Source organism: Salvelinus namaycush, chromosome 4 (genome assembly GCF_016432855.1).
Source record: "Salvelinus namaycush isolate Seneca chromosome 4, SaNama_1.0, whole genome shotgun sequence".
NCBI lineage: Eukaryota > Metazoa > Chordata > Actinopteri > Salmoniformes > Salmonidae > Salvelinus > Salvelinus namaycush.
The window spans coordinates 17,828,295-17,852,688 of record NC_052310.1 but is presented as its reverse complement, the minus strand read 5'-3'; the positions used below and the strand labels follow the sequence as shown (position 1 = coordinate 17,852,688).

At 42.1% G+C, this 24,394-nt stretch overlaps 1 protein-coding gene across 2 annotated transcripts in view; it reads left to right on the top strand.

Moving 5' to 3' along the window:
- si:ch211-183d21.1 overlaps window positions 1-21,018 on the top strand; it is a 31,718-nt gene extending 10,700 nt beyond the window's left edge. The window contains exons 6-12 of one of the 2 annotated variants that reach the window (XM_038991340.1): window positions 174-447; window positions 648-843; window positions 1,704-1,888; window positions 2,213-2,308; window positions 7,652-7,801; window positions 19,010-19,103; window positions 19,414-21,018. In XM_038991340.1, the coding sequence (XP_038847268.1) occupies window positions 174-447; window positions 648-843; window positions 1,704-1,888; window positions 2,213-2,308; window positions 7,652-7,801; window positions 19,010-19,103; window positions 19,414-19,477 (1,059 nt within the window). In that variant the 3' untranslated portion in view covers window positions 19,478-21,018. Of the gene's footprint in view, window positions 1-173; window positions 448-647; window positions 844-1,703; window positions 1,889-2,212; window positions 2,309-7,651; window positions 7,802-17,039; window positions 17,729-19,009; window positions 19,104-19,413 lie in introns of those variants that run through there. The other variant, XM_038991341.1, reaches the window with a different exon arrangement.
- Window positions 21,019-24,394: the final 3,376 nt, after the last annotated feature.

Genomic DNA, 24,394 nt, shown 5'->3' with positions numbered 1-24,394 from the left:
GTTTGGCTATTGCGTAACTAGAAAGAAAGCATTTACTTATCTGGCATCTTCCTGTGTACTAGAAAGAAGATATTTGGGACGTTGTCCCAGTCTGTCTATTAGATAGCCAGGGCACCTGTTCAATTGGCAAGCTATTGTACCATTGAACGCCTATCAATTTTATTGTTCTTCAGGTGGCCCCACCCACACCTCTGAGGGAGAACTCTTGTCCCCGCCCACCCCCTCCCCCTGAGGGTGTGGTCATCAGTGAGGTGGGCGGTGCCCGCTGGACCAACCACAGCCGGCAGAGGGGGTTTGTGGAGCTGCTAGGACCGCCCCTGACCTCCCTACAGGGCCTGGTCCTGACAGTGTTTGAAGAGAATCGCACCGGTACGACCATGGCCCTACCCCTGACCAGTATCACCGACCACAACGGCTTCTACCTCATCGGGAACGTCACCGGAGCAGGTGAGAGCAGGGTGATGTTCACTAGGCATGAATCAGGAAAAAAATGGTGTGAAACTGGGAGGGACTATTTGCACAACATTTTGAAACGTTTTGTTGCCCTAAGAAACAGATAAACGGAACAAATAAAACAAAAAAAAATATTTCTCTCACACGTTCCCTCCCTCACCTGGTCTATAATCTCTCCACTATCTCGTTCACAGACCAGGTGTTTCCCGAGGGGGCCACAATTCCGGCCAATGGAGCCGTAGTGCTGTGTTCTGACACAGTCACTGTGTGTAGAGCTGGTACCACCCTAACCAACAGCACTCTCCGAGACACCCTAGTGTTCAGTAATGACCTGAGACTTCTCATTAAACTCTCAGCCACCAGAGGGCAGCAGGTGATGCCTGTACTCAGGTAGGAATGAAATTCACTTGTTTTTACTACTGAGAATAAAACTCTTCATCAAGGTATATAGATCAAGTGAAGCTAGACAGTCTTTTCTTAGGGCCCGGTTCAGTCCGATCCGCTTTAGTTTTCGTTGACATCCGCATAGCTGATGTTTTGACAGTGTCAGAGGTGGAAATGCGTTAGAAAGCTGTCAAATCCACAAGCGGCTGCCGCAATTATATCTAAACCGGACATTTCCATTGACTGCACTGAGTCGGATTAAGAGAAATCCCATGCAGCCTTGTTTACAAGTTCAAACAATGGAATGTGAGATGTAATCTACACCACAATTAGGCTGATAGAAATTCTCGTAATTTTTTTTCTTTAATGATTTTCAATTTGAGCATTATTATTTCTATTAGGGCCAAGACGATAGCAGTATCTCAATATTCTTTCCAGGGCAAAAATGAAAACACGAAGCAGACAAATCTTGTCCTTTATACACCTGCTGTATGTAAAATATTGTGTGCTATAGCTTGGAAAATAAATTAAAGGTGACTCTGGATGACAACATAATGATGTTTGTTTCCAACATTAGGGCTGGTTTCCAGTGATACTGGTATCGTCCCGGCCCTATTTCTATATAGGCTACGCTTTCTCGTTCTAAACTTCTAATGCGAGTGGGACAGGTATGGGTTCGTGACAATGATCACAAGAGCAGCTGCTCACCGATTTTACAGCTCAAACGCAGTTCCTCAGACACCTCAAACATCAGCTATGTGGGTGTCTACTATCGCCAGTTAACATCGATCTGATTGAATCTAGGCCTTAATGTCAATAAATATACCTTGCATGTGTGTGCACGCGCATCTCTGTGTACGCTACAGGTCAGTGGAGGAAGGTCCTGTGTCTCTCAGCCGTTGCTCCTGCTGTGAGGCGAGAAGCCCTTCCTCCTGGACCAGCTCCTCCCCCACCCCACGCTTGACTAACATCTGCCCCAGCCCCGCCTTCTCCAGCGACATCGACCTATGCTTGGCGCCCCTCTCCGGTGATTGGCTGGAGCACCCAGGAAGTAAGCCATGTCATCCATATTTCTTGGGAAATGGGGCTTTTTATGAGGATTTTAAGAAAAGGGAAGTGTAAATGGAAATTGACGCCAGTAGCACACATTTCCGGAATGATTAGAGGAATAATTCTGTCTGCTGCATGACTAGACAGTTTGTCTGATATAGCGTATTCGAGGTGTTGTATTTTTAAGTGCGTAATACATAATATAATGTTCAATCAAGTGGTCTCAACTCATTAGTATCTCTAATGGCTTATGTACCGTCCTTAACCATACTAACGCTCACTCTTTCCTTCTTTCTCTCTATCTGTTGCTCTCTTTCTGTGTCAGACTGCAGTGGGCTGGTGCAGGGTCACAGTGAGATGGATGTGGCTGGCTACCTGGAAGAAAGATGTCACTGTGGTATCTCTGCCCTCTACCTGCAGGGTGAGATACAACACTCTTGCATTACAGAGACAACAAGCACACACACACACAGTTGCAAACAAGGGCACACCAGTGGAGGCTGGTTACTTGAACATGTTTGGATGGCAGACCCATGGTATAGGCGCAGAACGCACAGAGAGGACAAAGTGTCTTTTTTTTAAATCATCAAAGACAAATGTATTTTAACCTAAAACATTTAATAGACATATTATGGGGAATGAGAGGGCTACTTAGTGTGGGGAATAGACATATTATGGGTAATGAGAGGGCTACTTAGTGTACTTAGTGTGGGGATCACAGCAGTGATTGAATGAGGCATGAGTTGAAGTGTTCAGAGGCTTCTGTGTAGGACAGGCTCATCCTGGATGGATGGAGTTCCAACACTTCCACTGAGGGCAGGACAGGATTTGACTGGGATAGACCAAAAACAATAACACGACACGGTTACAAAAAGTGATGAGAAGGATTTAGTCCAAGCAAGGATTAAAATCCCGTTGAGGTGTAGTAATGTCAATGTGTATGTGATTGACTCTACATACAGTAATGAGAGAAAATGGACAGGGCTACTCGGTGCTTGGAGAGGAAACATTCATTGCGCCACTGGATGAGACGACAAATGAGACATGGCTTCAGTTCTTATCAGGAGGGAATTGACACTGGGAACAGGAGGGGACTTTTTAGGGGGTGGATCAGCTTTAATATTGCGAACAGATTGTATCTTCCAATGTAATTGTCTGCATCATTTCCAATCCCCTATAGAGATATATATATACAGTTGGAAGTCAGAAGTTTACATACACTTAGGTTGAAGTCATTAAAACTTGTTTTTAAACCACTCCACAAATTTCTTGTTAACAAACTATAGTTTTGGCAAGTTGGTTAGGACATCTACTTTGTGCATGACACAAGTAATTTTTCCAACAATTGTTTACAGACAGATTATTTCACATATAATTCACTGTATCACAATTCCAGTGGGTCAGAAGTTTACATACACTAAGTTGACTGTGCCTTTAAACAGCTTGGGAAATTCCAGAAAATGATCTCATGGCTTTAGAAGCTTCTGATAGGCTTATTGACATCATTTGAGTCAATTGGAGGTGTACCTGTGGATGTATTTCAAGGCCTACTTTCAAATTCAGTGCCTCTTTGCTTGACATCATGGGAAAACAGAAAAGAAATCAGCCAAGACCTCAGAAAAACAATTGTAAACCTCCACAAGTCTGGTTCATCCTTGGGAGAAATTTCCAAATGCCTGAAGGTACCACGTTCATCTGTATAAACAGTAATACGGTGGTATATACACCATGGGACCATGCAGCCGTCATACCGCTCAGGAAGGAGACGTGTTTTTTCTCCTAGAGATGAACTTAACTTTGGTGCGAAAACTGCAACTCAATCCCAGAACAACAGCAAAGGACCTTGTGAAGATGCTGGAGGAAACCGGTACAAAAGTATCTATATCCACAGTAAAACGTGTCCTATATTGATGTAACCTGAAAGGCCGCTCAGCAAGGAAGAAGCCACTGCTCCAAAACTGCCATAAAAAAAGCCAGACTACGGTTTGCAACTGCACATGGGGACAAAGATCGTGCTTTTTGGAGAAATGTCCTCTGGTCTAATGAAACAAAATAGAACTGTTTGGCCATAATGACCATAGTTATGTTTGGAGGAGAAAGGGAGATGCTTGCAAGCCGAAGAACACCATCCCAACCAAACACGGGGGTGGCAGCATCGTGTTGTGGGGGTGCTTTGCTGCAGGAGGGACTGGTGCACTTCACAGAACAGATGGCACCATGAGGAAGGAAAATTATGTGGATATATTGAAGCAACATCTCAAGACATCAGTCAGGAATTTAAAGCTTGGTCGCAAATGGGTCTTCCAAATGGACAATGATCCCAAGCATACTTCCAAAGTTGTGGCAAAATGTCTTAAGGACAACAAAGTCAAGGTATTGGAGTGGCCATCACAAAGCTCTGACCTCAATCGCATAGAACATTTGTGGGCAGAACTGAAAAAGTGTGTGCAAGCAAGGAGGCCTACAAACCTGATTCAGTTACACCAGCTCTGTCAGGTGGAATGGGACAACATTTATTGTGGGACGCTTGTGGAAGGCTGCCCGAAACATTTTACCCAAGTTAAACAATTTAAAGGCAATGCTACCAAATACTAATTGAGTGTATGTAAACTTCTGACCCACTGGGAATGTGATGAAATAAATAAAAGCTGAAATAAATATTTCTCTACTATTATTCTGACATTTCACATTCTTAAAATAAAGTGGTGATCCTAACTGACCTAAAACAGGGAATTGTTACTAGGATTAAATGTCAGGAATTGTGAAAAACTGAGTTTAAATGTATTTGGCTAAGGTGTATGTCAACTTCCGACTTCAACTGTATTTTCCTTTCCATGGTAGCTAGATCTTGTCTATTTTTGTTAACTTTCTAATAAAATGTATTGTAGTGAGAGAATTTCTTTCTTTCGGGATATCTATACCAAGTATGTCCACATACCCGTCTGACCATTGTATTGGTAATCTACACAGTAATGTAAAAGTAATTATTTTGTGATCCAATGTATAGTACACTTATCATAATTTGGTTTTAATCCAGAGATGTTAGACAAATTATCTAGATCATATATGAAGCTGTGGAGGGATTCTATTTGTGGATTTTAAAGAAAACAACGAATCATCAGCGTACAATGACACCTTTGGTTTTAAGCCCTGGATTTCTAATCGATTAATTTTATTGTTGGCTCTGATTTTAACAGCAAACATTTCGATGGCAATACTGAATAGATATGCCAATGGTGGACAACCTTGTTTTACTCCTCTGGACAGTTTAAATCTTTCTGAGATGTGGCCATTATTTACTATTTTACACCTAGGGTTACTATATATAACTTTAACCCATTTTATTAGAGATTCTGCAAAATTGAAGTATTGCAGGCATTTGTATATAAACTCCAGTCGTACTTTATCAAAGGCCTTTTCAAAGTCAGCTATGAATACCAGGCCTGGTTTCCCAGATATGTCCCAGTGTTCTATTGTTTCCAGTACTTGTCTTATATTATCTCCAATGTATCGTCCATGTAAAAACCAGTCTGATTAATACTATCCGACAATAGCTTTTTTAATTCAATGCGCTAAGCATTTAGCTAGAAATGTTGCATCACATCACTGAAGTGTAAAAAGCCTTCAATTTTTTAAACGGACAGGATCTTTATATTTACCAATTGGATCCTGTTTCAGTAATCATGAAATCAAACCTTCTTGTTGAGTGTCAGATATTCTACCATTTATATAGGAGTGGTTAAACCATGCTAATAATGGTCCTCTGAGTATATCAAAAAAAGTTTGGTATACCTCCTGGTATACCATCCAGCCCTGATCTGGATGGTCAGACAATGAACCCCTGATCATCCATATACCTAACGATATCTAACAAATGTGAGCGACAGCTGATGTCTGTGGTTTCATCCATTTGCCATGCGAAAAAATGTGCTGCGTTAACCTGACTGTTAATCTCACTCATTCTGAATTGATTCTGACATCCCAGGTAATACAGTAGAAACGTTCATATGCCCAGCAAGTAAAGCATCATAACGTGCACTTACCTCTGCAAGCTCCTTGTAGTTGCCCTTGTTAGCTGAAGTTCCCCTCTCATCGTTCCCCTTTGCTTTGTCCCACAACGTAGCGGTACGAAGCAACGTGTCCCCTACAGGTCAACACTTACATGCCCAAAAATACAGTATCTCTGTATCTTAACTTCTCGTTGTGTTGCACTGTTTGAATACGCAGACCTTTGTCCATTACATGATCGACGCATCTTTTTCCCAGAAACTTGAATTTGATGTGAGAAATGAAACGGGTTCTTAAACAACAGGTCATCTACAAGTGTCTGCTAGGTGAAGCCCCGCCTTAGCTCACTGGTCACCATAGCAGCACCCACCCGTAGCACGCGCTCCAGCAGGTATATCTCACTGGTCACCCCCAAAGCCAATTCTTCCTTTGGCCGCCGTTCTCTGCTGCCAATGACTGGAACGAACTGCAAAAATCACTAAAGCTGGAGACTCTTACCTCCCTCACTAGCTTTAAGCACCAGCTGTCAGAGCAGCTCACAGATCACTGAACATGTACATAGCTCATCTGTAAATAGCCCATCCAATCTACCTCATCCCCATACTGTATTTATTTATCTTGCTCCTTTGCACCCCAGTATCTCTACTTGCACATTCATCTTCTGCACATTCTACCATTCCAGTGTTTTAATTGCTATATTGTAATTACTTTGTCACCATGGCCTATTTATTGCCTTACCTCTTTTATCCTACCTCATTTGCACATGCTGTATATAGATTTTTTCTACTGTATTATTGATTGTATGTTTGTTTATTCCATGTATGACTCTGTGTTGTTGTATGTGTTGAACTGTTTTGCTTTATCTTGGCCAGGTCGCAGTTGCAAATGAGAACTTGTTCTCAACTAGCCTACCTGGTTAAATGAATAGAAAAAAAAATCCACTACATTGTCGTTAGCTAGCCAATCTGACAGAGAAATCTGCACTCTGGTAGCTAGCTAGCTAGTTGCTACTAAAGTTAACAGGGCAAATAGTGCAATATATTTCAAACTCGACACAGAAATAAAGTTTTAAGACCAAGAAAACAGTATATAATGTACCTCCTCCGTCTCCTGTAGTTTGAAGCAATGAATTTGATTGTAACAATAGCCTAAATATGCTTAACTATTTCAATCTATCCAACAATTTAACCAACTCACAAAGTTTTTAAATCTCATAGTACTACGTTCATTGTCTGATCCTTTGATTGGATGGACAACATGTCAGTTCATACTGCAAAAGCATTGATTGGTTGGAGGACGTCCTCCGGAGTCGTCATAATTATCATGTAGGTCTATGGAAGGTGGCGAGAAGCACCAGCCTCTAGGTTTTGTATTGAAGTCAATGTAGCCAGAGGAGAATGGAAAATAGCTGTTCTCCGGCTACACCATGGTGCTACCCTAAACGGTGCTGTTGAGACTACTGTAGACCGTCATTGCAAAACTGTTTTAATCAGGTATTTGGGCACGTGAATATATTGTATAGTTTTAACTAAAAAGGATAATGTAAAAAATAAAAAAAGATTTACTGAGTAGGATGGTCCTCCCCTTCCTCCTCTCATGAGCCTCCACTGGGGCACACTCAATACATTTCCTAATTGATATACCCGCACATAATATTGTGCAATACTCTGTTTTTTGTCATCCAATATTGAGGATGTGGGATTTGGTTTTATGTTTTCTATAATAGTAGAGTAATTGTAGTGTGTGTGTGTGTCAGTGTCCAACTTCTCCTGTGCTGCCGGGTGGCTGCGTGTGCAGGGAAACATCCAGGCCCTGTCGGACCACCAGAGGGCCCTCATCCTCCAGACCTCCCCCACCCAGGGGGACACCTGTAACGGCCCGGCTACTGACCGACACATGAGCACTGGTGAGCCCCCGCTTGAACAACATTCACTAACCTGGGTTGTGTTAACTAGGCACAAAACGGAAGAAAACTATCTGAAATGGGGAGGTTCTATTTAAATTATTTTATTTGATATTTTGCATGTGGGGATTTGTTAGAATCACCTACTTTCGAAAGAACCTATCAAAAGTGTCTGTTGGAAAGTAAAGTGGCAAATGAGGTGAGCCACTCCTTCCCATCCTCTGGTTATTCTTGCTTCTCTTCCTTACTATGTCAGCCCCCCTTACTATGTCAGCCCCACTGACATAGCTCACAATTTGAGCTTTTCTGAAATCTCTGCCGAGCGAGGAGGAAAGGAGCCGACCTGATCCTTGCCTCCCACTTTTACATTGCAACCCCATTGGACATCATTCCACCTGCCAATCAACATTGTCTATCTCTGACTGTAGGCTACATCCCTTGTTGCATGGTGTGATTTTATCATTTTGACAAAATTTGTCTACTAAAATGAAAGGGAAAGACGAGTGAGTGTTAGACTTTGGCGGTATACCAGGTGTTTGTCAATACCATTTGAAACTTTATTCTGAAGTGTTTTAATACACTTTGTATAATTGTAGCTACTTTTTAAGTAAATTACCTGCAGTCAACTTGTGCAATACGTTAGGTGATGAAGAAGATTGCGTTCTTCATTTCACCTGAATGGCATTGTGTGGGCGAGCGGTTTGCTGATGTCAACATTGTGAACAGAGTGCCCCATGGTGGGGTTATGGTATGGGCAGGCATAAGCTATGGACAATGAACAGATTTGCATTTTATCAATGGCAATTTGAATGCACATAGATACCATGAAGAGATCCTGAGGCCAACTATTGTGCCATTCATCTGCTGCCATCACCTCATATTTCAGCATAATAATGCACAGCCCCATGTTCCAAGGATCTGTACATATTTCCTGGAAGCCGAGTGTGTCCCAGTTCTTCCATGGCCTGCATACTCACCAGACATGTCACCCATTGAGCATGTTTAGTATGCTCTGGATTGACGTGTACGACCGCGTGTTCCAGTTACTGACAATATCCAGCAACTTCGCACAGCCATTGAAAAGGAGTGGGACAACATTCCACAGGCCACAATCAACAGCTTGATCAACTCTATGCAAAGGAGATATGTCATGCTGCATGAGGCAAATGGTCACACCAGATACTGACTGTTTTTCTGATCCACGCCACTACCTTTTTTTAGGTATTTGTCACCAACGGATGCATATCTGTATTCCCAGTCACGTGAAATCCATAGACTAATCTCCCAGTCCCTGCCGCTGAAAAACATCCACACAGCATGATGCTGCCACCAACATGCTTCACCGTAGGGATGGTGCCAGGTTTCCTCCAGACGTGGTGCTTGTCATTCAGGACAAAGAGTTCAATCTTGGTTTCTTTTTTGGTCTCCCGAGTGGTGCAGCAGTCTAAGGCACTGCATCTCAGTGTTAGAGGTGTCACAACTGGCTGCGATTGGGAGTTCCATAGGGCGGCGCACAATTGTCCCAGCGTCGTCCAGGTTAGGGTTTGGCCGTCATTGTTTTGTTTTGTTTTTTTTGTTTTTTTTATTTTATCCCATTTTCTCCCCAATTTCCGTGGTATCCAATCGCTAGTAATTACTATCTTGTCTCATCGCTACAACTCCCGTACGGGCTCGGGAGAGACGAAGGTCGAAAGCCATGCGTCCTCCGAAGCACAACCCAACCAAGCCGCACTGCTTCTTAACACAGCGCGCCTCCAACCCGGAAGCCAGCCTCACCAATGTGTCGGAGGAAACACCGTGTACCTGGCCCCCATTGGTTAGCGCGCACTGCGCCCGGCCCGCCACAGGAGTCGCTGGAGCGCGATAAGACAAGGATATCCCTACCGGCCAAACCCTCCCTAACCCGGACGACGCTATGCCAATTGTGCGTCGCCCCACGGACCTCCCGGTCGCGGCCGGCTGCGACAGAGCCTGGGCGCGAACCCAGAGACTCTGGTGGCGCAGCTAGCACTGCGATGCAGTGCCCTAGACCACTGCGCCACCCGGGAGGCCTGGCCGTCATTGTTAATAAGAATTTGTTCTTAACTGACTTGCCTAGTTAAATCAGACTACAAAAGGAAAACCAGCCACGTTGTGGACACCGACGTCTTGCTTCCGGATAAGCTAAACACCTTCACTTGCTTTGAGGATAACAGAGTGCCACTGACGCGGCCCGCTCCCAAAGACTGGGTTCTCCGTAGGCGACGTAAGACATTTAAGCATGTTAACCCTCGCAAGGCTGCCGGCCCAGACGGCATCCCTAGCGCGTCCTCGGAGCATGCGCAGATCAGCTAGCTGGTGTGTTTACGGACATATTCAATCTATCCCAGTCTGCTGTCCCCACATGCTTCAAGATGGCCACCATTGTTCCTGTACCCAGGAAAGCAAAGGTAACTGAATTAAATTTCTATAGCCCCATAGTGCTCACTTCTGTCATCATTAAGTGCTTTGAGAGACTAGTCAAGAATCATTTCACCTCCACCTAACTGCCACCCACTTCAATTTGCTTCCTGCCCCTATAGATCCACACCTATTTAAGAATGCTGTTCATTGACTATAGCTCAGCATTCAACACCATAGTACGCTCCAAGCTCATCATCAAGCTCGAGGCCCTGGGTCTGAACCCCGCCCTGTGCAACTGGGTCCTGGACTTCCTGACGGGCCACACCCAGGTGGTGAAGGTAGGAAACAACACCCCCACTTCACTGATCCTCAACGCTGGGGCCCCAAAAGGGTGCGTACTCAGCCCCCTCCTGTACTCCCTGTTCACCCATGACTGCGTGGCCAAGCACACCTCCATCTCTATCATCAAGTTTGCAGACGACACAACAGTAGTTGGCTTGATTACCAACATTGATGAGACAGCCTACAGGGAGGAGGTGAGGGCTCTGGGAGTGTGGTGCCAGGAAAATAACCTCTCATTCAACGTCAACAAAACAAAGGAGATGATTGTTGACTTCAGGAAACAGCAGAGGGAGCACGACCCTATTCACATCGACGGGACCGCAATGGAGAAGGTGGAAAGCTTCAAGTTCCTCGGCCTACACATCACAGACAAACTGAAATGGTCCACCTACACAGACAGTGTGGTGAAGAAGGCGCAACAGCGCCTCTTCAACCTCAGGAGGCTAAAGAAATGTGGCTTGGCACCTAAAACCCTCACAAACCTTTACAGATGCACAATTGAGAGCATCCTGTCGCGCTGTATCACCGCTTGGTATGGCAACTGCACCACCCGCAACCGCAGGGCTCTCCAGAAGGTAGTGCGGTCTGTCCAACGCATCACCGGGGGCAAACCATCTGCCCTCCAGGACACCTACAGCACCTGATGTCACAGGAAGGCCAAAAAGATCAAGGACAACAACCACCCAAGTCACTGCCTGTTCACCCTGCTATCATCCAGAAGGCGAGGTCAGTACAGGTGCGTCAAAGCTGGGACCGAGAGACTGAAAAACAGCTTCTATCTCAAGGCCATCAGACTGCTAAATAGCCATCACTAGAACATAGAGGCCGCTGCCTATATACAGTTGAAGTTGGAAGGGGGGAAAAATAAAATAGGGCTATCTTCTGTATAGGTTGGCTACTTTGAAGAACATCATATTAAATAAATGTTGATTTGTTGAACAATTTTTCTGGTTACTACATGATTCCATATGTGTTATTTCATAGTGTTGATGTTTTCACTATTATTCTACAATGTATAAAATAGTGAAAATTAAGAAAAACCCTTGAATGAGTAGGTGTGTCGTAACTTTTGACTGGTACTGAGATATATATATATATATATACATACATACATACATACATACATACATACATACATACATACATACATACATACAGTTGAAGTCGGAAGTTTACATACAATTAGGATGGAGTCATTAACTCGTTTTTCAACCACTCCACAAATGTCTTGCTAACAAGCTATAGTTTTGGCAAGTCGGTTATGTAATGAGAGACAATGGACAGGGCTACTCGGTGCTTGGAGAGGAAACATTAATTGCGCCACTGGATGAGACGACAAATGAGACATGGCTTCAGTTCATATCAGGAGGGAATTGACACTGGCAACAGGAGGGGACTTTTTAGGGGTGGATCAGTTAGGACATCTACTTTGTGCATGACACAAGTAATTTTTCCAACAATTGTTTACAGACAGATTATTTCACTTATAATTCACTGTATCACAATTCCAGTGGGTCAGAAGTTTACATCCACTAAGTTGACTGTGCCTTTAAACAGCTTGGAAAATTCCAGAAAATGATGTCATGGCTTTAGAAGCTTCTGATAGGCTTATTGACATCATTTGAGTCAATTGGAGGTGTACCTGTGGATGTATTTCAAGGCCTACCTTCAAACTCAGTGCCTCTTTGCTTGACATCATGGGAAAATGATGAAATCAGCCAAGACCTCAGAAAAAAATTGTAGACCTCCACAAGTCTGGTTCATTCTCGGGAGCAATTTCCAAACGCCTGAAGGTACCACATTCATCTGTACAAACAATAGTACACAAGTATAAACACCATGGGACCACGCAGCTGTCATACCGCTCAGGAAGGAGACACGTTCTGTCTCCTAGAGATGAACAAACTTTGGTGCGAAAAGTGCAAATCCATCCTAGAACAACAGCAAAGGACCTTGTGAAGATGCTGGAGGAAACAGCTACAAAAGTATCTATATCCACAGTAAAACAAGTCATATATCGACATAACCTGAAAGGCCGCTAAGCAAGGAAGAAGCCACTGCTCCAAAACTGCCATTAAAAAAGCCAGACTATGGTTTGCAACTGCACATGGGGACAAAGATCGTGCTTTTTGGAGAAATGTCCTCTGGTCTGATGAAACAAAATAGAACTGTTTGGCCATAATGACCATAGTTATGTTTGGAGGAGAAAGGGAGAGGCTTGCAAGCCGAAGAACACCATCCCAACCATGAAGCACGATGGTGGCAGCATCGTGTTGTGGGGGTGCTTTGCTGCAGTAGGGCTGGTGCACTTCATAAAATAGATGGCATCATGAGAATGGAAAATTATGTGGATATATTGAAGCAACATCTCAAGACATCATTCAGGAAGATAAAGCTTGGTCGCAAATGGGTCTTCCATATGGACAATGACCCCAAGCATACTTTCAAAGTTGTCAAAATGGCTTAAGGACAACAAAGTCAAGGTATCACAAAGCCCTGATCTCAATCCCATAGAAAATTTGTGGGCAGAACTGAAAAAGCGTGTGCGAGCAAGGAGGCCTTCAAACCTGAATCAGTTACACCAGATCTGTCACCCAACTTATTGTGTCACCCAACTTCTGTCACCCAGCTTAATATCTGTCACCCAACTTAATATCTGTCACCCAACTTATTGTGGGAAGCTTGTGGAAGGCTACCTGAAATGTTTTATTTGTAATTTGCAAAAAACTCTAAAAACATGTTTTCGCTTTGTCATTATGGGGTGTGTGTAGATTTGATACTGTATATTCAACTACCTTGAGTATTTGAAAAGTTGGTATTTTCAAATAAACTACAGGTCTATTGACTATTGTGCTTAAGAGCTGTTCAGTTCCTCTTTTGGATTTCTTCACATTTTGTTTTACAAACTGGGATTAAAATGGATTTTGTCTTTTTTCGAAGCGGAAGAAATATAATATATATATATATATATGAAACACTAATATACCTTGATTATATAAGTTTTCACCCCCTGAGTCAATACATGTTAGAAACACCTTTGGCAGCAATTACAGCTGTGAATCTTCTTGGGCAAGTCTCATAAGAGCTTTGCACACCTGAATTGTGCAATATTTGCCCATTTTTTATTATTTTCAAAATTTTTCAAGCACTGTCAAGGTGTTGGGGACAACAATTTTCAAGTCTTGCCATAGATTTTCAAGCAGATTTAAGTCAAAACTTTAACTTGGCCACTCAGGAACATTCACTGTCTTCTTGGTAAGCAACTCCAGAGTAGATTTTACTTTGTGTTGTAGGTTATTGTCCTGCTGAAAGGTGAATTTCTCTCCCAGTGTCTGGTGTAAAGCAGACAGATTTTTCCTGTGTTTAACTCCATTTTGTTTCTTTTCATCCTGAAAAACTCCCGTCTTTGCCGACGTCAGGCATACCCATACCATGATGCAGCAATCACCATGCTTGAAAATAAGCAGGCAGTTACTCAATGTTTTTGGATTTGCCCCAAACATAAGGCTTTGCATTTAGGCCAAAAAGTGTATTCCTTTGCTTTTTTTTGCAGTATTACTTTAGTGCCTTGTTGCATGTTCTGGAATATTTGTATTCTTTTCACTCTGTCATTTAGGTCATTGTGGAGTAACTACAATGTTGTTGGTCCATCCTCAGTTTTCTCCCATCACAGCCATTGAACCAGGGGTGAAAGTAGATTACATTTCTTCCCAGTACAGGACCACCTATGTGTGCACGCACATGCACTCAAAAAATGTATCTGCCTAACAGGCCCACCCCTGGAAGTTCTGCCGCCCTAGGAGAGACACAAAATGTCCACCACCTCCTATCCCCGCTAAACTAAAATAGTGTACAGTGGGGGTTGGCAATGGGTTTGGCCTCAGGCCAATTTGTTTAATAGTCGGCAAAACATAATAGCAGCCCAATTCAAAGGCCTATGATACAATTTTGAACATATCTGGTTAGTAGGCTATATAACTAGTTCAACGTCAATAACATATCCTAATATTTTCAGTCTGATTACGCTCACAAAATTCACCAATGTCTCTTTTGAAATTAGTTTTCTATATTTCTTTGAGCATAGATTGGGGAAGAACTGCTTGCAATCAAGAAAATGTCGCTCTGAAAGTCTCAAAAGAAAGGTGGATAATAAAAATAGACGTTTCAGGGAAGAATGGACAGAGAAATAGGCATTCTTACTGTATTTCTCCAATGTCAAACCAGAGTGTCTTGTTTGCAATGAAACAGTTGCTGTTTGCAAATAATTAAATATTAGACATCATTATGAATCTAAGCATTGCACTTTCAAAAGTTACCTTTCCACACAGACAGAGGCTCGACCGATGCAGAAAACTGCTGGCTACTCGGCCGTTGCTTAACCCAACAACAGAACTGCATCCTTAAAAGCTGCCTTGGTTTTAACATTTTCAGAAAGTGAAAAGCTCAATTAATAGGGACAAAATAGCAAAGTCAATTTTTTGTCTCCAATTTTGAAGGCCACTGCTCAATTTCAGAATGTCATCGAGACTAAACAATATATCCCCATATGCATCAGTCACGTCTTTTGTGGGCATTGTAAAGCTTGTTTCTAGCATAAGGCATCATGGAATTAAGCATTGTCATAGAACGCTTTATATTATCTGGATCCATACCACACCAAAGCCCAGACACAGAGGTATTTAAAGAGTGCATGGTGACCGATATTCAAGGATTTGGCTATACCGACAAATCTATGGATAGCATAATTGCGTCCGTCAAACAGGTAGGTCTACCTCCTTTTTTTTTTTTATAGGAAGAAATATGCTCCAACAAAGCCCTCTTGTTTTTAGTTAAGCTTAATTCAAATTAAGACATTTGTTGAAATGAATTGCTTTCAGAACTTTCTGTCCAACTCCGTTTTGATTATGCCACAGCCGCTCCAAAGCTAATGTCTGCCCTCTTGCCTTTTTTCTGTTGACTTTCTCCTGCACACTCTCTCCTCGTTAATGATTGAAAAAGTGTCTGTCTCATGCTATTGTAATACATTTGGTCTCCAGTCTATGGGTTACAGACAAACCACAGGGTACAACTCTTTCTACCGTAGGCAACATAATTTATGTTAAATACATTTGGTGGAGTGCTGCATCTCTCTGGCAACAGCTCTGGTGGACATTCCTGCAGTCAGCATGCCAATTGTACAGTCCCTCAACTTGAGACATCTGTGGCATTGTGTTGACAAAACTGCACATTTTAGTGTGGCCTTTTGTCCCCGATTATCTTGGCGAAGGAGAAATGCTGTAAACAAATTTGTGCTTAACATTTGAGAGAAATAAGCTTCTTGTGCATATGGAGAATTTCTGGGATCTTTTATTTCAGCTCATAAAACATGGGACCAACCCTTTACCTGTTGCGTTTTAATATTTTTGTTAAGTATATTTTCCGCCCCTGCCTTTGGCAAAGTGTGCACTGCTTATGGGGCGGCATCAGCGTTCACCTAAATAGCCCTCATGCCACTGGGTGGGAGAAGTTATCATTGTTTTTGGGCAGACTAATGTGAGGTGTTATGTGTTGTTGGAGGTGCAGAAAATGCTGCATTCGATTAGGCGGCTGCCAGCTGCTATATGGGCAGGCCGGCAGGCTGTGGTGCCTTATCATATAATTATATTTAGAATCCCTATTAATTCAATGGCATCTCTGTGAGCCTAGTCATAAAGATGTATCATTTAACTTTTAAAATGTATTTATTACCTTTTTGTTGTGGCATAAACACAACCAGTCATGATGTTTTCATCTAATTGTCAAAATCACTTCAAAGGGATCCTTTACTAGGCTACCTGCGCACGTTCATCCACTCGCAGCATATTTCCAGCCTCAAAACAGTGGTGAATGGAAAGAGACATGTGTTACACAAAACACCCAAAGTATAATGACATCTGGCGATTGTCATTAGGCCCGAATTTATGTGTCCACTGCTGTCTGTGTCGGCCACTCATATCTGCCTTGGCAAAATTGAAGTGTTCTCATCAAACCACATCGCATTTTGTAGCGTAGGCTATAGGCCTACCACACGTTTTCAGTCCATTCGCTAATATTTCATGCCTCTGACAAATGGTAATGATAAATCATGGTGTAATAGCCAACAGTTTTCTTGACATATTGTTTTCACTATTGTGATGGGCTCATGTTTTACCGGTACGGCATACCCCCACTATTTATTTTGCCAGGACACCGTACTAGACCATACTGGCCTCGTGGTGACATGGTGACCTCCCTAAGGAGTTTCCTTCCCCTCCAGCAGCTCAGAAGGACGACTGCATCTTTCCAGTGTCTGGGTGGTTTTATACATCATCCACAGAATAATGATTAACTTGACCATGCTTAAATATGTATTCAATGTCTGTTTTGTTATTGTTACCCATCTACTAATCACTTCTCTTTTTTTATGAGGCTTTCAAAAAGTTACCTGGTCTTTTGAATACTTGACTGACGGACCTTTACTAATGTATGTTTTTGTCTGGATTCCTTCTGTGTTTTATAGGGCCCTAGAATACTTACGCAAACCAGTGCTTGACTTGGGATGAAAGAGGTGCAGGAACTGTCTTTTCTCAAGTTGGTCCATTTAGACTATGTTCACAGAAATTCCCAAATTACATTCTGCTATAGAGACCTTTTTGATTATTCACTGTTAAGGGTTTATACACATTTTGGCAGATGGAATTTCATGACTTTTCCATGACTTTTAACCAAATCTCCATGACCAATAATTAGTGGCGTCTATGTAGCCTACATGAAAGTCTGAATAATGTGGTATTGACATTAGAAGGCCGCTGGTCTCTAATCCCATGTTTGCCTACTATCTCCTGACGTTGTGCCCTTGATCAAGGCACCAAACCCACCAAAAAGTAGAATAACTGCACTGTTAGGCTACTGTATAAAACACATGGTCAACCATCCATCTGGAAGCTATTGGGTGTACAGGCTTTAGATCTAGCCCTAACACACACCCGAGTCTGCTTATCAAGGCCCTGTTGAGCAGCTGATGTTTAGGCTACGATGAGGTGCGTTAGAGCGGGGCTTGAACAAAAGCCTGCACATCCAGTAGCTCTCCTGGAGGATGTTTGACCACCCTTGATATAAAATATTACAAAATTGCAACCAAATAATTGTCTTTATACAATTATAAATGATTACATTTGTATTAATTTGTAAACATTTGTAGAATTTTCTTTTCACTTTGACATTATGGAGTATTTTAGATCAATGACAAAATTACAATAAAATCTATTTAAATCCCACTTTGGAACGCAACTCTATAGGCACTGTACTAGCCGCTGAAAAGATTGGAAATGTAATATTCCTCCATCTTTCGTTTTACTACTGCCCTTAACCTCCCTATGTGACTGCTCTACCAGCCTCTGTTTGCACCCACAGTCTGCCCAGGGCCTTTTTCTTTCATTTTTTTTTCGGGTTAATGTACCTTTTCATTTTTGGCTGCACAGCGTTCCGAAATGTTTTGCTACAGTTTTCCCTATTGAACACAACCCTGGTCTTAACCCGACACACGCAAACAGCCTGAACACACCACACTTATAAAGCTTTATTGAATACCTGGATGTAGCTCTCTTGATATGTGTGAGCAAACATTGATTGGAGGAAATATCTCATTGCCTTAACATGGGTATATTCACTAGTAAGCAAACAGAACTAAACGGACCGAAACAAGGAAGGACCTTCCTGAATTTGTCCAATAGATACTTTAGTTTTCTTAGCAAAATTGTTTCCATTTGGAGTAAAGCTTTTTGCTACGGTGCAAAATGTTTCGCTACAGTCATCGACTAAGGAAAGCACCCCCGGAGAACACACCACACACTGACCACTAGTGTTGAGTTGTAGAAGGCCTAAGTACAAATGAACTAACAACAAATGAAGACTAAGGATATTGGTGAAGAGCCAATCAAAGACAAGGATATTGGATGGAATGAAAACAAACCAACCCACAGGACAGCGCTGGAGGCATTTAGTTTAGTCCTCCTGCATTATACTGTATTTTTACACATCATCTGTACCCTTTACTTAGTCCAGTGGGATAGATTATCTGTAGTTGCTATGTCAAGATTGAGTGTTTCGGTTATTAACTGTGGAAATATGTGCAAAGGTTTCCCGTGAAGGACAGATTCTTAACTCAAATTTGACCATTATTGTCCAGAAGGTGGCGATCTTTGTACAGATTTAGACATAGCCAATGGTCATACCAGATATTGGAGACTTCAGATATGAGTCCATGGACCCTAGCATGCACAGAGCTCCTGATGTTTTTTATTTATTTAAGATAAGCATGGCTGACAATGTGAGTCGAACATGCTCATTTTGGGAGCATAGTTCAGTGCACAGGTTTATTTCCTATTGGCTGGTTTCCTAGGCACAGACTAAGCCTTCTCTGTAAGCTTAGAGAATATCCATTTAAATGGCTTTTTAGGCTTAGCTGACTGATGGTTGTGTTCTTTTCAGAGTCTGCCCTGGGCCTTCATATTGGCCTGGTGATTGGAGTTCTACTGCTACTGGGACTGGGGGCAGCCCTCTTTACCTACCTCTACAAAAAGAGGTGAGACCATACACAAACACACATTCAAGCCACACACGCACAGTCTCGAATGTGCAAACATACTCAGACGTGCTTATGTACACACACATCCTGCCTCAGTGGTTAAGTGAAGAGGCATCATTTCACTGTATGCAGCTGTACATAATAGTTACACAGATGTCCCTTTTACGCCAATGTGAATAGAAACATGATTAGCTATCATTATCTTGCCTCAACCCTTCTGAGAAAACAATATACTTTAGTTCGTTCACTTAATAATTGTGACGTTGTAGCAGTTGTCAAAAGCTGTGTGTATGCTTTTTGTCCTTAGGCGACCACTGGACTATTACTCCATGGAGTTGAATGAGCATGGAGAGGGACTTTCTGAACTTTAAGTGTGTGTGTGTGTGTGTGTGTGTGTGTGTGTGTGTGTGTGTGTGTGTGTGTGTGTGTGTGTGTGTGTGTGTGTGTGTGTGTGTGTGTGTGTGTGTGTGTGTGTGTGTGTGTGTGTGTGTGTGTGCATGTGAAGGAGCATTCTTTAATGCTGGTGAGTGAAGGGAAGTTGTCCTGCCTTTTTTCAAACATTGTGTTCTTTTGTCTGTGTTTTTGAATGGGGATCTCCCACTAGATAAGGGACCAGCACCATTTTTGTAAATGTGTACGAATTGCCATGCTTTTACATTCCCTACATCATAATTCCCAGTAAATGTTGCACTAGTTTTACTACTATGTCATAATCATGGTTTCACTGTCTTGTGCGTACATTTTTTTTTCTTCATATTCTTTTTATTAAATCTATCTGAAAGTGTATGAAGTAACAAGACTACAAATCTAAAAAGCAATCATGAGTTACCGGTACTGAAAGTTCTGTTGATTTGTTTGGTTAAAATGTGAATGCTTGTGATGAACCAGTGATTATAGTCTGTAACAATCTTTTTTTAAACTTAAAAAAAAAAAACATTTGGCAGAATATATGTTGTTTACATTCTATTAGTTGAGGAATAGAAAAGGAATATGAAAGACCATATGGAGCCTCTCCTCTCCTGGAGCTATGGAGTACTTTATAAGCACAAAGCTATTTTATGATACTCCCCCCCCACCCAACTGTTAGAAATTATGATTTAATAAGAATAGTATTTTTATTATTGGAAAAATTGGTCTGTATTAATTTGAAACCGTTTTGTATTCTAGCTGGCTTGCAAACTGCTATTGTGCCTTTTTACTTTTATGAGGTCAAAAGGCCTGATCTGATGAGTATTTTGTAGAGAAGAACTATAGCAATGTCTGTGAGAGCCTTGTGTGTAAATTTGTTTTAAATGTTCTCAGGGGGAACCAAAATGTAGAAGAAAACATAAATACAACCAATCACATTAAAAAGGGTATTTACTGTTAAAGACACAAATGGAAGTAATTATAGGTTTGCCGAAATGTTCATGATCAAATTCAGAGCAAAAACCAGGCTGTCCTTTTTGTATTCAATTCTGTTATTTTCAATCTGCTGGAAGTGCATTAACTTTGATCAGCTCCTTGCCATGGAATAGCATAAGACAGTGGTTTTCGACGATTTTCAAGGACTGCCCTATACAACACAATCACTCCAGTTCTTTAAAGTTTAGTGGTCATAGCACAGCCTTGTTTTTGCCCTAGATTTGCTCTTTATAAAAGAATAGAACCGTTTGTGGCTTTGCTATCAAAATAATTGTTTAACTGCTTTGAAATGTCTCATTGTTTTGTTTTTGTGGCCAAATGTATCTAGATCAATACTTTATGTAAAGGGAATTTGAAGAATGTCTTTTTTTTGTCCTTTTATTGCTCTTTTTAAACCACTTAATCGTGTTAGTACATTTAAATTGAATGCACTTTGGTAGATATATTTTTTCATGCCATGTAGCTAAGTTTGTATTCAAATAAATTGATATTTCTTTAGATGTATGAACATCTTGTCTGTATTTCCTTTTCTATTCCACTATCGGTCAACAAACCCACCTCTCCCTTTCCCTCTCCCTCTGTTTCCCTCCTTTCATGTTCCTGTTAAGGGGTTGGAGTGGACTCAAGTGATTGTTTTAACTTTTACTGTTGAAAAGCGAAACCCCAAGTATAAACACAGTGAAGTACACACCCGAAAGGGTAAACAAATGTTTTTAGCAAGATAGTGTCTTTTAGACACAACTGCAAACTCCAAGGAGAAGGGCAATCAAGGACTGATTGCTTGAGGAGAAATGGAGAACAAAAGAGGAAAGGCCACCCCGCTATGTCATGACATACATGGACAACTGAGATGTGCCTTTTTATTAAGTAAATCAGGTGTTAAATGAGGTGAAAAGGAGACTGGAGTGCCACTTTTCAAGGGACAAAATGAATGGGTCTGTATAATCAAAGTGGTGCCTCACCTTCTGCACTCATACCTGCAGCTGTAATTTCTCCTAAATGGACCTCCTACTGTTTCTTAGCCCTCAAAGAGCCCCCTGCCCAGTATGGGTGCACTTAACAAGACCTGACAATTATGTGATTGATATAATGTTGAAAGCCAGTGTGAGGGTCTGCACTCGGGCTTCAATGGATTGTGGCCGGTGCCACCATAAAGAACAAAAAAAGATAATAGTGCAAAGTGCTAAACCCACTAGCATTTTTTATCACATTGCACTAGTACATTTTGTTATAAATTCGAGCATGAATTAGTGTGATTTTTATATATATATATATATATATACAGTATATCACAAAAGTGAGTACACCCCTCACATTTTTTTTAAATATTTGAGTATATCTTTTCATGTGACAACACTGAAGAAATGACACTTTACATTGTAGCAAAGTAGTGAGTGTACAGCTTGTATAACAGTGTAAATTTGCTGTCCCCTCAAAATAACTCACACAGCCATTAATGTCTAGACCGCTGGCACCAAAAGTGAGTACACCCCTAAGTGAAAATGTCCAAATTGTGTGGCCACCATCATTTTCCAGCACTGCCTTAACCCTCTTGGGCATGGAGTTCACCAGAGCTTCACAGGTTGCCACTGGAGTCCTCTTCCACTCCTCCATGACAACATCACGGAGCTGGTGGATGTTAGAGACCTTGCACTCCTCCACCTTCCGTTTGAGGATGCCCCACAGATGCTCAATAGGGTTTAGGTCTGGAGACATGCTTGGCCAGTCCATCACCTTTACCCTCAGCTTCTTTAGCAAGGCAGTGGTCGTCTTGGAGGTGTGTTTGGGGTCGTTATCATGTTGGAATACTGCCCTGCGGCCCAGTCTCCGAAGGGAGGGGATCATGCTCTGCTTCAGTATGTCACAGTACATGTTGGCATTCATGGTTCCCTCAATGAACTGTAGCTCCCCAGTGCCGGCAGCACTCATGACACTCCCACCACCATGCTTGACTGTAGGCAAGACACACTTGTCTTTGTACTCCTCACCTGGTTGCCACCACACACGCTTGACACCATCTGAACCAAATAAGTTTATCTTGGTCTCATCAGACCACAGGACATGGTTCCAGTAATCCATGTCCTTAGTCTGCTTGTCTTCAGCAAACTGTTTGCGTGCTTTCTTGTGCATCATCTTCAGAAGAGGCTTCCTTCTGGGACGACAGCCATGCAGACCAATTTGATGCAGTGTACCGCGTATGGTCTGACCCCCCACCCAGGCTGACCCCCCACCCCTTCAACCTCTGCAGCAATGCTGGCAGCACTCATACGTCTATTTCCCAAAGACAACCTCTGGATATGACGCTGAGCACGTGCACTCAACTTCTTTGGTCGACCATGGCGAGGCCTGTTCTGAGTGGAACCTGTCCAGTTAAACCGCTGTATGGTCTTGGCCACCGTGCTGCAGCTCAGTTTCAGGGTCTTGGCAACCTTAAAGCCCAGGCCATCTTTATGTAGAGCAACAATTATTTTTTTCAGATCTTCAGAGAGTTCTTTGCCATGAGGTGCCATGTTGAACTTCCAGTGACCAGTCAGTATGAGGGAGTGTGAGAGCGATGACACCAAATTTAACACACCTGCTCCCCATTCACACCTGAGACCTTGTAACACTAATGAGTCACATGACACCGGGGAGGGAAAATGGCTAATTGGGCCCAATTTGGACATTTTCACTTAGGGGTGTACTCACTTTTGTTGCCAGCGGTCTAGACATTAATGGCTGTGTGTTGAGTTATTTTGAGGGGACAGCAAATGTACACTGTTATACAAGCTGTACACTCACTACTTTACATTGTAGCAAAGTGTCATCTCTTCAGTGTTGTCACATGAAAAGATATACTCAAATATTTTAAAAAAAATGTCAGTGGTGTACTCACTTTTGTGATATACTGTATATATAAATATATTACATACACTACCATTCGAAAGTTTGGGATCAATTAGAAATGCCCTTGTTTTTGAAAGAAAAGCACACTTTTTGTCCATTAAAAGAACATAAAATTGAGCATAAATACAGTGTAGACATTAATGTTGTAAATTACTATTGTAGCTGGAAACGGCTGATTTTTTTAATGGAAAATCTACATAGGCGTACAGAGGCCCTTTATCAGCAACCATCATTCCTGTGTTCCAATGGCACGCTGTGTTAGCTAATCCAAGTTTCTCAGCAGAGTTGCAAAGAAAAAGCCATATCTCAGACTGTCCAATAAAAATAAAAGATTAAGATGGGCAAAATAACACAAACACTGGACAGAGGAACTCTGCCTAGAAGGCCAGCATCCCAGAGTCGCCTCTTCACTGTTGACGTTGAGACTTGTGTTTTGCGGGTACTATTTAATGAAGCTGCCAGTTGAGGACTTGTGAGGCGTTTGTTTCTCAAAGTAGACACTCTAATGTTCTTGTCCTCTTGTTCAGTTGTGCACTGGGGCCTCCCACTCTTTCCATTTTGGTTAAAGCCAGTTTGCGCTGTTCTATGAAGGGAGTAGTATACAGTGTCGTACGAGATTTTCAGTTTCTCACATGGAATAGCCTTCATTTCTCAGAACAAGAATAGACTTACGAGTTTCAGAAGAAAGGTCTTTGTTTCTGGCCATTTTGAGCCTGTAATCGAACCCACAAATGCTGATGCTCAACTAGTCTAAAGAAGGCCATTTCTTTTTCACCTTTACTTTACCAGGTAGGCCAGTTGAGAACAAGTTCTCATTTACAACTGCGACCTGGCTAAGATAAAGCAAAGCAGTGCGACAAAAACAACATAAGAGTTACACAAACAAACGTACAGTCAATAACCCAATAGAGAAATCTGTACAGTGTGTGCAAATGTAGAAGAGTAGGGAGGTAAGGCAATAAATAGGCCATAGAGGCGTAATAATTACAATTTAGCAT